The following is a 14,540-nucleotide window of genomic DNA, read 5'->3' as shown; positions in this document are numbered from 1 at the left end:
TGGTTCAATCCAATAGAGGGAACTGCACAGTGCAATAAGTGGCATGTAGGCATTGTTGTCACTATGGTCAGGAGTTGTGAAGATCTGGATGGATTGGGTGGGTTACTCACTCTCCTGTATGTTGACAATATAACTTCTAGTATGGTGCCTCCTGCCTTGTTGGAGAAGGGATGGTCACTGGCAGTGTGCCCTCATGTCCTTTCTGTAAAGGATGTATGTGTCTCCTATTAGAATCACTACTTTGTAAACATTTATATTGCACTAGAGCTTAGAAGCCCAAAAAGAAATCCAGATGCCGGGGTATCAGACTCTCTGCAGTGTTGCAAAGCGGCAGCGCTGCAGAGCGTGGGGTCAGTTAACTGCTTTGAAAATCTGCGTGCAGCCCAATGCTGGGCTTCCCATGGCATTTCAAAGTGGCAGCACTACACAGAACTGGGGGTCAGCTGGGGAGTCCCCAGCTGATCCCAGGCTCCATGTGGTGTTGCCACTTTAAAATGCCACATGCAGCCTGGGGACATTCCAGATGGCCCCCAATTGCATGTGGCTTTTCAAAGCGGCAGTGCTGCATGGAGTCCAGGGTCTGGCCCCCCGGCTTCAAGCAGCACTGCTGCTTTGAAGTGCTTCCTCTTCTTTCCCCCTTGCTACCTCTACCTCATAGAGACAGCAAGGGGAGGAATCAACTAGTCAACTATCCTGTCAACTATTGGATAAGCATTTGCTTATTGGACAGTCGACTCGTCCCTATACTGAACAACCACAGCCTGAGCAAGCTGGTCAGACAGACTTGCTCTGGCAGAGTTGAAACTGGAACCCGGTGTCTCAACTCCTACTCCAGGGTCTGAATCACAAAATCATCCTCCCAGATACAGCGTTGCCATGGCACCGTCAGTTTTTACTCTACCACACTGGGGAAATAGGAACTTTGTGCATGCGCCTAGCGGTAAGAGGACCACGGAGCTACCCCTGGACGCACGTATAACCCGAATATTACGGTAAAGTGTGTGCGTCGGGGGGGAGGAGGCGGGGCGGGAAGGTTCGTCTCGCGGGAGCTGGGTTCGAGTTCTCGTGAGATCTCGGGGCAGGACAAGGAGGGAGATCCAAGCAGGAGGCGGGGAGCCGGCTGCTGTGGGTGAGTGCGAGAGACCCGCGCGCTGTCTCGCGCCCCGGGCGGTAATCGGATTGGCTCGGCTCCGCCCTGCAGTTCCGTGGCAGCACAGGCGTCTTCCCGCCCTGACACCCCCCCTCCCGTCGGGGTCCCGCGCTCTGACCCTGACCCCCCCTCAGGCAGCGCCCCTCCCCCTGTTCCCTCTGGGGCAGCGCGGCAGGGCCCCTCCCTCACACTGACTCCTGGGGGGGGGGGGCAGCAGCAGAGGGTCCCGCCTCCAACACTGACCCTCCCCAGCCGGGGCAGCCAGGTGGCGTCCCAGGGGAGCAGCAGCACCGTAGGGTCCCCCTCGCTGGCGCTGAGCCTCACCAAACACCCCCAGCGACTCTCCCCTGGGGCGGCAGCAGGACACGGCCCCCTGTGGAATTCCCCCTCTTCTCCCGGGGAGCAGCGCAGGGCCCCATCCACCCAATACTGTACCCACCTGGGGCAGCAAGGCAGGGCCCTGCCTCACGTGGGCATCTGTACAGGGTCCTGCCCCTTCACCTCGGGCACAGAACCTCATCCCTCAGGGGAACAGCCCTGCCCCAATTTAACCCGGTCTCCAATCTGCCATGTCCTGGGGAGGGGTGGACACATCGCTTCCAGATTGGTGCACATAACAAAATTCATTCTGCTGAGGGATGTGAAGTATTAGAGGGAAATATGAGGAGAGGTTAAAGCGACTGGGACTTTTCAGTTTAGAAAAGAGGAGACTGAGGGGGGATATGATAGAGGTCTATAAAATCATGAGTGGTGTGGAGAGGGCTGATAAAGAAAGGTTATTTATTAGTTCCCTAAATAGAAGAACTAGAGGACACCAAATGAAATTAAGGGGGAGCAGGTTTAAAACTAATAAAAGAAAGTTCTTCTTCACACAGCGTGTAGTCAACCTGTGGAACTCCTTGCCAGAGGAGGCTGTGAAGGCTAGGACTATAATAGAGTTTAAAGAGAAGCTAGATAATTTCATGGAGGATAGGTCCATAAAAGGCTATTAGCCAGGGGATAAAATGGTGTCCTTGGCCTCTGTTGTCAGAGGCTGGAGAGGGATGGCAGGAGACAAATCGCTTGATCATAGTCTTCGGTCCACCCTCTCTGGGGCACCTGGTGCTGGCCACTGTTGGCAGACAGGATACTGGGCTAGATGGACCTTTGGTCTGACCCAGTACGTCCGTTCTTATGTTCTTATGTTCTTATGGTGGTGACCTCCATACCATACCACTCTTAATTCTTAACTGCTGCTAGTGGCAACACTGCCTTTAGAACTGGATGCCCGCCTAGCAGCCATTACTCTGAAGGCAGGGCAGAAGTAAGTGTGGCAATATCATGACACCCCTACGATAGTCAAATTTCATAGTCTGTGTTGCAGTTTTTCACACCCATGAATTTGGCAGGGCCCAATGTATATGAGAAGAATGTGGACTCGAGCAGGGGTTTTCACAATAAAATTTGTGGTGACCTCAGAGTGCAGCCACCAACTCTTGCTGGTGGCTGCCCTGGCAAACCTGTCTCTCTATTTCTGCCATCTGGGAAAGTGGGTCATGAACTCACCAACTGTGTGCAGTGTCCCAGGTTTCCTGGGCAGCAGTGGGAAAGCTACCTGGAGGAGCATCCCAGAAACTAAGAGCTGCATGCACTGTGTCTCCAGAGGCACTTCCTCGAGCCCCTGAGGAGGTTGTGCTGTGCAGGACAATGCTCCCTACTGGCAGTGCCAGTGTAAACATGAAAGCGGCACATTTTGCTGCCCAGGAGCAACAATTGGGCGCTGCAAGGAGGAACTGCTGCTTTTGTCCCCATACTCTGCTTTGCCCTTCTATGCTGTAGAAGCTATTGTGGATGCAAAATAAATTCTAAAAAAACCTTCTTGTGGCTGTATTTGAGAAATGCTTTTTCAGCATGACTTGAAGAAGGGGGTATGCTTACCTGATGTTATAGCGGTGAATAAGATTGCCCTGGATGTTTCACTTTTGCCTTTGTGTGTCTGTGTTTTACAGCAGAGAGCTCACCATGGAGAACTCAGAGGACAATACAACTGTGTTCTCTGCCTTGCGATCTCTCAACAACTTCATTTCACAGCGTGTGGAGGGGGCATCTAGTCTGGCTGCACCAGGATCACTTCCAAGTACCTTGCATATGCAGTACCAGCAGAGGGTTCAGGTGAGACATCCCTGGTTCATTCACACCTGGAGTTAAGAATTTAGATTTATTTTGATATCAGGCATGGGAATTTTTTTAGTTAAGAAACAGAGGCTGTCCTTTCTTACATTGCTATCCCAACATTGCCAATGATGGAGACAATTTGCTCCCAAAATAAAACTCTTAAACCCATTCATTTAAGAAAAAAGTAAGTTATGGGCCTGACTCTTTGTCCTGGTCAGTATTCAATTGGTTTTCTTCAATTCTCTCCCTTTAACTTATCTGTAGGTCAACTTAGGCAGCTGTATTTTGATTTCATCTTGCCCCCATGACTGAGCTTAACTGATGGTTTGCTCGGGGTGATGGTCAGTTTTTCCTGCCTTGTCCATTTCTTTCTTGAAAACATACTGTTAGGTGTGCTAAACTATCCATGGCATTTTTATGATATTGACTCTGAGGACTGAATTGAGATCACCAAATTAATTCTATTGGGGACCTCAATCTGGACCAGAATTGTAGTCTTTGAAGCATAAATTTTAATTTACTAAACCAGTCTTCATGGATGCTATAGCGATGGACACTTTAGCAATGTCCAAGATGTCTTACACAAGTTTTGAGTTTTGTAGCTTTGTTATGGATCTCTAATTATGTGTCTGAGTGTAAAGTAAGGCCTTGGTATCTTTATTTAAATTTCCATTGCATTTAAAATTGTGTGGCTGGGTCCCTGGGGACTTGGTAACCTATTAGCTAGGTTGCTGAGTAGGTGGGCAGAAAAGGGGGAGGGAAGCTGGCCCTCTTACCACTGTGTTTCTGGCCCAGGAACTCCCAAGCCATTCCCTGTTTCAGTCTGGGAAATGGATTCAAGAGTCCAAATTCTTCTTACAGTTTCAGTTTCTCAATATGTTCTCCCTTTTCCCAGAGGGGTGGGGGCTTACTTGTTCCCATGGCTGCTGGATGGACAGGATCTGGTTCATGCCCTCAGACCCACAAACCAAGCTCCTGCCTCCTCACTTTAGTCAGCTCCAAACTGAGCCATGTTCCTTCCTTTTCTCCTCCTTCTAGGCCTAGCATCCTTGCAGGTAAAGTGAGGTGGGGCTAGCTGAGCCCAGAGGTTTCTTTAACCCCTGGGATGCTTGACATTCCTTTCTCCACTCCCTCAACATTCTGACTATAACAGGGGTGACCAGCCTAAACCTGAGAAGGAGCCAGAATTTACCAATGCACATTGCCAAAGAGCTGCTTATATATCACAGCCCTGATCATATCTCCACACCGCTCTCAGCACATCCCACCCACTGGTCAGTCCCTCCTTCTCCTTTTCCTCCTGCCCACTGTGATCTGCTCTTTCTCAGTGGGAGACACTGGAGGAGGGAAGCATGAGTGTGACAGGCTCAGTGGAGAGAGTAGGAAGTGGCAGGATCCTAGGTGGACAGCGCCTAGGGCAGAGCTGGGGGTTGAACAGTGAGCACCCTCCAGCCCAGTGGAAAGTTGGCACCTGTAGCTCCAGTCCTGGATTTGGTACCTATGCAAGGAGCCGCATATTAACTTCTGAAGAGCCGCATGTGGCTCTGGAGCCACAGGTTGGCCACCCCTGAACTATAATATTTGAATGTCCTTAGTCTTTTTTTTTCTGTGTTGTAAAGTCTTCAGTGAAAATATGTTCTGATTTAGGATTCTGATTTAACATGGAAGAAGTATTAATGTGTTATAAACAGGGCTCGCCAGCCGCGCGGTTCTGCGCTCTGTGCATGCGCAAGTAGATTACATTATTTGTCGAGCCCTGGTTATAAAGACAAAGTATTCTGTGCATCCTCACAGCACTGAAGGAATTAACAGGAGTCCTGGTAGTAATTTTGCACACACAATGCATTCTCAGAAATAAAATTTGGTTGTATCATGTATGTCAGACCTGGTACTTTGCTCTACACTTAGTTTCCCAGATGTAGGTATTGGGCTTGATCTCTGTTCCTTGGCTAGCTCCTGTTTCTTTTTTGAAAAGGCCAAAGAAATCTGAAATAAGAATCTTTTTTTAGTTTTGTGTGTCGTAAGTGTATTCTAGAAGCAAACTTCTCCAGTGATTGGTGTGGGAAATTTGAACCTCAAAGTTCACCCACATGTCTATTCTCAGGTGTCACTGATTCACTTTGTGGCCTTGGACATGTCATTTAACTCTTGGTCCTCAGTTTTCCCATCTTCTAAATGGGTAGGACAATACTTACCTGCGCCCATCTAGGACATGAAGGGTTAAATATATAAAGCTTGTAAAATAATTTGAAAGCCAAATCTGGAGAGCACTGTAAAAATGAAAAGTATCATTGCTGTTCTGCTGATTGTGTGTTTTTGTGTCTATCTTCACGTGGAAACTGATCAGTTAGAGGAACAAGCTGAGCAGATTCATTCCAAATCTCAGCTCCTGCAAGTGGAACGGGAGAAGATGCAGATGGAGCTGAGCCACAAAAGAGCTCGCATTGAGCTGGAGAAGGCAGCTAATACTAATGCCAGGAGTTATGAGGTAGGTAAGCATTCGTGCTGTCTGGCAGCCAAGGCTCCAGTCATAGCATCTTGAGATCATTGAAACTGTTGCATGGCTGACAGATAGTCTGATGTTGATCTGACCACTGGATACTCTGTAAGTTTGTTTATTTAGCACTCTGCTCATCAGTATAAAACAAAAGGAGATTCAGGTCTATTGCATTACACTTTGATTATTTCAGAAGTGTTTAAACTTTATTGGCACAATTGCAAACAATTAGTATGTTTGACTGTAATGAACTGGAATGATAACACCAGTCATGTGACTGTCATACAGAGAAGCTGCATTGATAAGATGCTGAGCTTTAGTTGTGACTAATAGCTTTTGTTGCCTTCTGGTTGTGTACCCAAATGTGTTTGCTTCGTTATGTTGCTAAAATAAGCAGCACAGTTTGTGGGCTGTGTCATCCTCTTAGTGCCTCTTCAAAATTCATCTGCTAAAATAAATAAAAAAATAAATCTGGCAAAATATTATAAGGATTCTGAAAGATAGATTTATTCTATAGCTGTGAAATAGTGGGTCATTGAGTAAATTCCTAGTTCTGCTTCAAGTCACGTGATCTTGGGATTAAGCCAGGAGTGGTTCAAACCTGAATCTAGCTGAGTCACTCTCAGAAACCCTTAAAATACTGGTACAAAAAGGGAGCAGCACTAACCCAGCAGAGTGGTAATTACCATGCTCAAATTCAGTGTTTCATGAGTCATGTGGATAAAGGTTTCCGGAATCTTGTGTTGTCTTGCATAATTCTTGCTTAGCATGTAAATCTGTGGCCCAAATTGCTTTGATTTAGCAGAGAAATTTATTTAAATTTTTCAGTAAGTGCTACTCAATTTGAGAGAGAAACAAACTTGAAATGGCATGTGAAATGTTGTCAGAATGCCAATAAAATAATCTGGCTGAACACTCCCCCTCCCACAGTCGCCAACTCCTAAATCTACTCCCATATGTTGGTGGTTTCATTGCACTGATTATTTATATTAGTGTTTCTCAACCTTTTTTTATAAAGTACCCCCCCTTTTTTATAAAGTACCTACAGTTTTCAGACACACTTTTTTTTTCTACCATTGCAACACATTTGTTTAAACAACTTAATCGTAGCTGGGCGGGCGATGAAATTTTTGGATGTAAAAAGTACAAAAATAATAAAGCACTGTAAAACTTAAAACAAAAATTCAGTTTTCTCCACATTTCAGTTGTGTTGACATACCCCCCCCAGACTTCTCTCATGTACCCCTAAGGGTACTCGTACCACTGGTTGAGAAACACTGGTTTATACTGTGTCTTTAAGAGTTACTTATTTAAGATTAAAATATTTAGATTTAAAATACTCTAATGCACATAGAAATTTCAAAGAGAAACGGATTTTGTTACTCCAGATATTAAGGTCCCAGACTCAGTGAAATAAACTTGTGTAAGTGTAATTGATGTTTGAGCACATGTAAATTATGCTGTGCAAACCATGAAGCCATCTCTGAGTTTTAAGTTCATACATCACTTCAGAAAGTGCTGTCTAGTAATTCTTTGGCTTCATTACCCTTTGTTTCATTCCCTTGTCATTGAAAAGCTGCCAGTAAGATACTAGCTTTTCTACTGGGGAGGGGTATGGCTAGCCTGCAGGGGGTTTTCTGGGATACCAGTGGTATCCCAAAAAAACTCCGCTACGTCCAGGGAATGGGTTTGCTCTTCCACTTTTTTTTGCGGAAGAGCAGTTGTGCTCTTTCAGAAACCCCTGTATTCCTTGTTCCACAAGGAAGAAAGGAGCTTTCGAAAGAGGGTTTTTTCTTGAAATTTGGCCCAGTCTAGATGGGCCAAATTTTGGAAAAGCCTCTTCTGACAAAAGTATTGGAAAAAGATACGCAAAATGCGGAGTGCATTTTGTGTATCTTTTTCTGATAGATCTTCGCAGTCTAGCTGTACCCAGGGGGAGGAGGGTTTAAGAGATTAGTGTTTGTTGTTAGGGTTGCCTGTGAGACTATAGGGGGGCAATGAGGAAAGGATGATGTCTTCAGCATTGTGGTCCTTTCTTCTTTATGAAGTCCCTTTATATTTTCCCTTGCCTAGCGAGAGGCTGACCGTAACCAGGAGCTCCTCACGCGCATAAAGCACTATCAAGAAAAAGAAGTGGAGGCTGAGGCTAAGCTGAAGGAACAAATGGAGATGAATACCTCTTATAAGAAAAGCATGGAGACGGTGAGCAAGAACCTGCAGGAGAAGGAGAGCAAGCTAACTGAAGCTAATGAAGTAAGAGCGTAATGGTTTATTTTATTTCACCTGGTTGTCTAGGTGACTATGAGGGTCACATGGAATCAGAACTATCCACTTGTGTTACCACAATTAGAACCACAGTGTACACAGTGATTAACAATCACAGTTAATATGTGTCCCCTGCCATAAAGAGCTTACTGTCTAAACAGGAAAGGAGATAGGGTAACAGTTCTGGAAAGGTGAATATGGAGATGAACAATGAGATGGCATTGAGACAGGTGGATTTGGAGGAGAAAGACAGTTGGAGTGCAAGAGTAGGGAGAGTGTTCTAAACTTGGGGAAAATTGGGATAGAAGTCATGAAGTGGGGAGAAGGAGAAATTAATGAAAAGATTGATAAGATGAGAAGGAACAAAGGTAGTAACGGAAACAAGCAAGAGAATTGGAAGAGCTGATAGGAACAAAAACTACCTAGACAGTGTTCCCTCTAATTTTGTATGTCCGTGTTCAGAGTGACTATTGTTATGTGCACCAATATGGGAGTGATGTATCGCATAACAAAAATCATTCCGCATGTGGATAGTGTGTGACGGGGTGGGGCCATGAGGTTGGGGTATGGGAAGGGGCTCAGGGCTGTGGCAGGGAGTTGGGATATGGGGTCAGGGTTCTGGGATGGGGCTGAGTATGAAGGTTTGAGTGCAGGTACAGGAGTCTGGGTTGGGGTGTAAGAGGGGCTCAAGGCAGGGAGTTCAGGTGTATGATGGTCTCAGGGCAGGTTTTTGGGGTGTGTGAAGGGTGCAGGAGTGTTATCGCAGGGCACTGGGGATGTGGTAGTATGCGGGGGCGGTTCAAGTGTATGATGGACTCAGGGTTGGTGTGTGTGTGTGTATGGGTACAGGAATGTTATGACGCTGCAGCCAGATCGGGGCTGGATCACAATTGGGGGCTTGTGGCCAGGCTTCATTTTTAAATAAAGTAAAATATGTCTAACATACAAGGTTTCAACATTGTCTTTATTTATGGCAGGAGTGGGCAACCTTTTTTGATCAGGGGCCACTAACCCACACAAGTGAAAAGTGAAGAAAAAAACCGCTCCAAACCTCCTCAATCCTCACTGATGTGGCCCCCAACTGAAACACCTCACTCCCCTGATGCTCCAGCTCCATGGTGGGGGGAGGATCAGGGAGGGCTGAGGTTCAAGGCCTCAGGCCAGATTTACTCTTGGGGTTTCAGGGTTAGTGAATTTTGTGCCCCCCCCCCCCCCCCCCCCCCGGCTCTGGGTGGGGCTGATCAATCACCTGTGAAGCTATGCTGCCTGCTGCCCTGCAGCTTAGAGGGAACACTGTCCGTAAGGCTGTAGCACCAGCGCTGGCTCTCTGCTGCAGGGGGGTGGAGGGGAGGGCTAGAGGGGGCTGAGTTGGGGCTCCAGAAGAGCAATATCTGGTTTCCTAGTGAGCCATATTTGGTTCATGAGCCAGAGTTTGCTGACCTCTGTGCTACCTGATAAGTTTCAGAATGTTAAAGGTGGGAGTGAGGCGTGAGGGTCAGGTGAATAATGGTAATTCTAGTGAGTGTGGCTTATTCTTCAAATTTGAGATTCTTCTGCTTTGCTATTTAAGGTTTGTCAGGCAACTGGTTTATTTTAGGCTTGACAGTACTGATGTGTGTTTTCTGTGTGCGTATTTTGAGTGGATCTGAGTTACTGAGAGCTGAGCCTAATAGTTTAGTAAAGGAGTAACTGCAGAGGCTGCTGTGATTACTATCTTAGCTGTTGGATCTGTTTCTTGTACCAGTCACCGTGGTAGGTATACCTCCACTGAGGAATTACCTCTGCTGTTACTTGGTTGGTTGAAAATTTTTGGGTCTCTATTTTGAAACCCCACTGTTTAGAAGCATGTGGATGTGGTGATGGTGGGATAATTAAAGGTAGGACAAACACTCATGTGAGCATTGGTTTTGGTTTTGAGGCTTGATTTTTGCATATCAACTTGAGGTCATATCCTTAATGGATAAAGAGGTGTCAGTTTGAGCAGCAGATGAAAGAGAGCAAAGAATTTTCTTTGACTTTGTTCTGAGGTGGGTTTACAGGTCTTATTGTGAATTATTTTTAGATTCGGTGTTTCACATTAGTCAGTTGTTTGATCTCAGTAGTTTGCATGCCAGAATGTTCATCCTGGAGGACCATTGGTCTAGTTGTGTGTCATTTATTCTTCCCCTTCTTTCTCTTAATCTAGACGATCAGCATCTTGAAAGGGAAAATATCTGACTTGCAGTGGCGTTTAATGAATCAGGAGATGCAAATGACAAGCCACGAATCTCAGAAACAGGAACTGATGGAACAGCTGGATATGCAACACAAGTGAGTAGGGGAACAACTACTGCCAGAGAAAACAAATCTTCAGTCTTTTGCAGCTGCTATCATTCAAAAAACGCTCAACAGCTTTTAATTTTTGCTCTTCAAAGAACTTCTTTGATCTGCATGTGTAGGTTGTAAAATTTGCTGGAGACTTGCTCTGAGCAGCAATTTAATTCTACCTTAGAAAAGAAACACACAAGCTTAACACCTCTCTTATATATATATTTACGTTAATACTTGATTTTTGTGCTGTGCGTAGTTGAGGGGTGATTAAAAGATCTGACAAGGTGCATCTTCCTGCTACATTGTCCTCTTTTAGCCCCATGCTCTAACAATTGTTTTTAGGACCAAGGTTTAAATAACTCTTTATGTAATGTACTCATTACATAATGTCTTGTTGGCGTGGAGATGGGGTAACATTATCTTGAGGATCTCTGTAGAGGTATAAAATATATATAAAATACAGTCAGTATTTTTCACAAGAGTAGTTCTGCCTTTGCTATAGAGGAAATTAGTCTGCATATCTGAATATCTCAGTTGTCACAGAACCTTAAAGAAGGTTCCTGGAGGGCAGTTCTTGTGTTTACACCACAATAGTCCTTTATCAAGGTGGTAAATTGTACTTGAATAATAAGTGTGTGCCTCTTATGTGCCTCTGTGTATTTTTCCCACCAAGTTATTCTTGTATGTAAATGAATCTCTTATGTCTGTGTAAAACAGCAAATGTCAGGAGGCCAACCAGCAAATCCAGTTGCTGCAAGCAAGCCAGTCTCTGTTGGCAGAACATGAACAGAAAATTAAGGTGAGGGAGCGTGTGACCTTTGCTGAAAGCTTGCTTTTTCATTTTTACACAGGAAAAGTATCTGAAAAAGTTACCGTTACAGGAAACTGAAAGCTATTCTGTCATATAAGTAACTTGCCTGTTAAGTAGGGTAAAGCTGAAGTTGCCTAAATTCACATTTCAAGGCATGGAAATTGGAAGCGTGGATTATACAGGCTATAATATTCAGCACTTCTATAATGCTCTTCATCTTTTTAATATCTGAGGGTATGTCTACAGTACAGAGTTTTGTTGCAAAAATGGCTGTTTTTCTGACACAATTTGAGGAAAGTCCACACTGCAATTGCATTCTTCCGCAAGAAAATTGAAAGAACAGAGGGGTTTTCCCGGCTTTGGTAATCCTCATTTTACAAGGAAGAAACCTTTTTGCGAAAAAGCTCTTTCGCAAAAAGGCATGTGTGGACGGGGAAGAGGGAGCTCTTTCAGAAAAAGAGGAAAAAGCACAGGTGCCCTGGTGGCGATTCCGTCCACAGCAGTCTCAGCTTACATGTGAGAAAGTGTCTATTCAGTCTGGACACTCTCTTTCGAAAAAGCAGATCGCTTTTTCGATGCTCTTTTGCAGTGTGGATGCTCTCTTTCAGAAGAAGTTTTTTTGGAAGATCTCTTCTGAAAAAAGCTTCTTTCGAAAGAAACCCATAGTCTGATATAGCCTGAGAGTCCAACTGGATGAAAGATATACCAGTCTCTTCTGTGTAGATAATTGATTTCTGTCCTTATATAGCAGAATGTTTGCATGCAAGCTGTGCCTGGTCTTGTCTGGTCACTCAAGGCTGTGGCACAGTACTTCTAGATATATTGGCTTTTTCATAGCAGATGGTGAGTGGTGCAATTCTGAGCTTAGTTCTTGCTTCTGGAGAAATGCTTCCACTGGAATCTGGTTTACTTTTTGGGGGAAGTATGGAGGTGTCCTTTGTACTGCCAAACCAACTAGGCTCGTTAGAATTGATACTTCTCTATGGAAATAGGAGGTAGGAGAGAGAAAAACAGATGGAGCGAATTAAACTTGGCTTTGGGGAAATGGCTTATTATGATATTTCCTTTGGCCTTTAGTAGAATATAACTGAAGGGCAGAAGCATTGCCAATTTTATAGGGATGCATCAGGAGAAATGTCTACAGCAGGCAGAGTGACTGGAAGTGGAGGTGGGGAAGAGGACAAGAGACTGCATTACTGTTCTAAATAAACCCAGTTTTCTCAAAAAATAAAACCCAACTATGTGGGTTTACACCAACATGAAGAAGGTGTCTACTGCTTGTTGCCCTCTGTCTCCATTGTGCATGTCTGTTCTGTCCACTCCTAAGCAGCCCATCAGAGTACTAATTTCTCATATATATTATGTTATTGTAGGTAAAAAGAGGAAACTTGTGGTTTATTACTCTTTATTGATAGGGAACTGATGTGTAAGAGGGAGAGCAGATGTTCTTTTCCATGTTAATAGAACCCATTTCTGATATATATTGGAGTTTATGTAAGGATAGGGAGAAGAGGATTTGCACAGGTTTAGAGCTCTGAGCTTTCCTGGGCCTTCCTGGGCTAAACTCGGCATTCTTTTTTTGATGTCATCAATTGCCTTCTAGGATCTGGAACAGAAGCTCTCTCTGCAGGAACAAGATGCTTCAATTGTGAAGAATATGAAAGCAGAACTCGCCCGATTCCCAAAGATGGAGCGGGAACTGCTCCAGCTCAGGGAGGATAATGCCTACCTCAGGTGAGAAGGAAGGGCCTGTCTTTAATATGGGGCATATGTCAAAAATGGCTCCTTTCTTCTTTGAAGAGTGTCCCTGGGGATGCTCGACCCTAAATGTTTCAGCGCTGCTATGCCTCTAGTTGGAGAATTAAAATAGCAGTCCCCTTGGTGGGCTGCGCATGCGGGGCAGCTGACATGCACCATTCAAGAGTGGCTACTGCACACACACAGCCAACTGACCCCTCAGTTCCTTCTCTGCTGCTGTTGGCTTCAGTCAGAACCTGCAATTGCCCTAGATATCCTTTTGTGCTTAGTTAATTAAGTAAAACTGTTAGTTATTACTGTTTAGTCATAGTTAGTTAGTTATTCGATTGTTCCTGTAAAAGAAAAAAGTTTTGTTTTAGATAGTTTGAACTTAGTGAGTCATTTAACTATTGTCTGTCAAGGTCAATTGATCTCCCTCAAGTACTGCACTACTTGTTACTCCTCAAGGACACAGGACTTCCTTTGGCTCCATAAGGGGAGCACCTTGCAGTGATCACAGCACTGCATCTTCAGGTAGATGACTATTCTCTGTTTGCACATCCTATAGTCAAATGTTTCCTAAAAGGGCTACAGAACACACATTCCCCCGGATAAACCTCTGATTTTGGCTTGGGATCTAAATTTAGTTCTGAGGGCACTAACAGGCAAGCTGTTTGAACCCATGGCTACATGCTCGTTATTGCATTTATCTGTGAAAGTGTCCTTTCTAGAAGCTATCACTTCAGTGTGCAGGGTGGGTGAGCTCAGGGCTCTCATGACAGACCCTCCGTATACCATCTTTCACAAAGATAAGGTCGTCCTCCACTCACACCTCAAGTTTCTCCCAAAAGTACCTACCTCTTTCCATTGTAACAAACCCATGTAACTTACTCATCTTCTGTCCTAAGCCTCTTTCTAACAACAGGGAGGCCGTCTTACATACTTTGGATGTCCACAGGGCAATTGCCTTGTACTTATAAAGAACAAGATCCTTCCGGAAATCCTCCAGGCTCTTTGTTTCTCTCAAGGCATGCCCATCTCTAAACAGAGACTATCCAAATGGACGTCAGAGTTCATCTGTCTTGCATACACCATATTCAATAGAGAGCCCACAACAACAGTATGCGCCCATTCCACCCAGAGCAATAGCAGCATCCATGGCCTTTCTTAAAAACATACCTCTAAATGACATCTGCAGAGCCGTCACCTGGAAGTTAAATCACACTTTTACACTGGTTCCTTTGACTTTGCTCTTGATGTATGTGGACTGCTACCATTCAGTGACCATTTATCATGAAAACTCTCCAGGTTGCTTCCCTGCCATTCTCTCTGCATCTGGACATGTAAAATATATTGTAATGGAGAGGAAACTGAAGCACGTTGAAAGATTAGTGCCATTATTTTTGACACAGTGGGGCTGACTAATGTACCCCCATAAAACCTGTAACAAACTCAGGGCTGATAAAATCTAATTCTTGACTGTTTCCTTATTTACTGAGTTCCAGACCTGCATTCATATTGATGCTGCATCATAATGTCAAGGCTGTTGTGTTACTTTAAATTCTGTTGTTGTACAATCAGTAAAGCAGAATTTACTTTACTGGTATGAAATTTTA

At 44.7% G+C, this 14,540-nt stretch overlaps 1 protein-coding gene across 5 annotated transcripts in view; it reads left to right on the top strand.

The window, feature by feature from the left end:
* The first annotated feature begins 1,039 nt into the window (after positions 1–1,039).
* Positions 1,040–14,540, top strand: part of MAD1L1 (mitotic arrest deficient 1 like 1) — a 749,374-nt gene continuing 735,873 nt past the window's right edge. For 4 of the 5 annotated variants that reach the window (XM_075899591.2, XM_075899593.2, XM_006112872.4 and 1 more), the window contains exons 1-7: positions 1,040–1,129; positions 3,139–3,301; positions 5,652–5,792; positions 7,875–8,054; positions 10,252–10,376; positions 11,094–11,175; positions 12,791–12,921. In XM_075899591.2, the coding sequence (XP_075755706.2) occupies positions 3,152–3,301; positions 5,652–5,792; positions 7,875–8,054; positions 10,252–10,376; positions 11,094–11,175; positions 12,791–12,921 (809 nt within the window). In that variant the 5' untranslated portion in view covers positions 1,040–1,129; positions 3,139–3,151. The remainder of the gene's footprint in view (positions 1,130–3,138; positions 3,302–5,651; positions 5,793–7,874; positions 8,055–10,251; positions 10,377–11,093; positions 11,176–12,790; positions 12,922–14,540) is intronic. The other variant, XM_006112873.4, reaches the window with a different exon arrangement.

The sequence above is a fragment of the Pelodiscus sinensis genome, chromosome 15 (assembly GCF_052426305.1).
Source record: "Pelodiscus sinensis isolate ZL-2025 chromosome 15, ASM5242630v1, whole genome shotgun sequence".
Lineage (NCBI taxonomy): Eukaryota > Metazoa > Chordata > Testudines > Trionychidae > Pelodiscus > Pelodiscus sinensis.
Note: the sequence above shows the minus strand (reverse complement) of the source record. Positions and strands in the feature narration are given on the sequence as shown.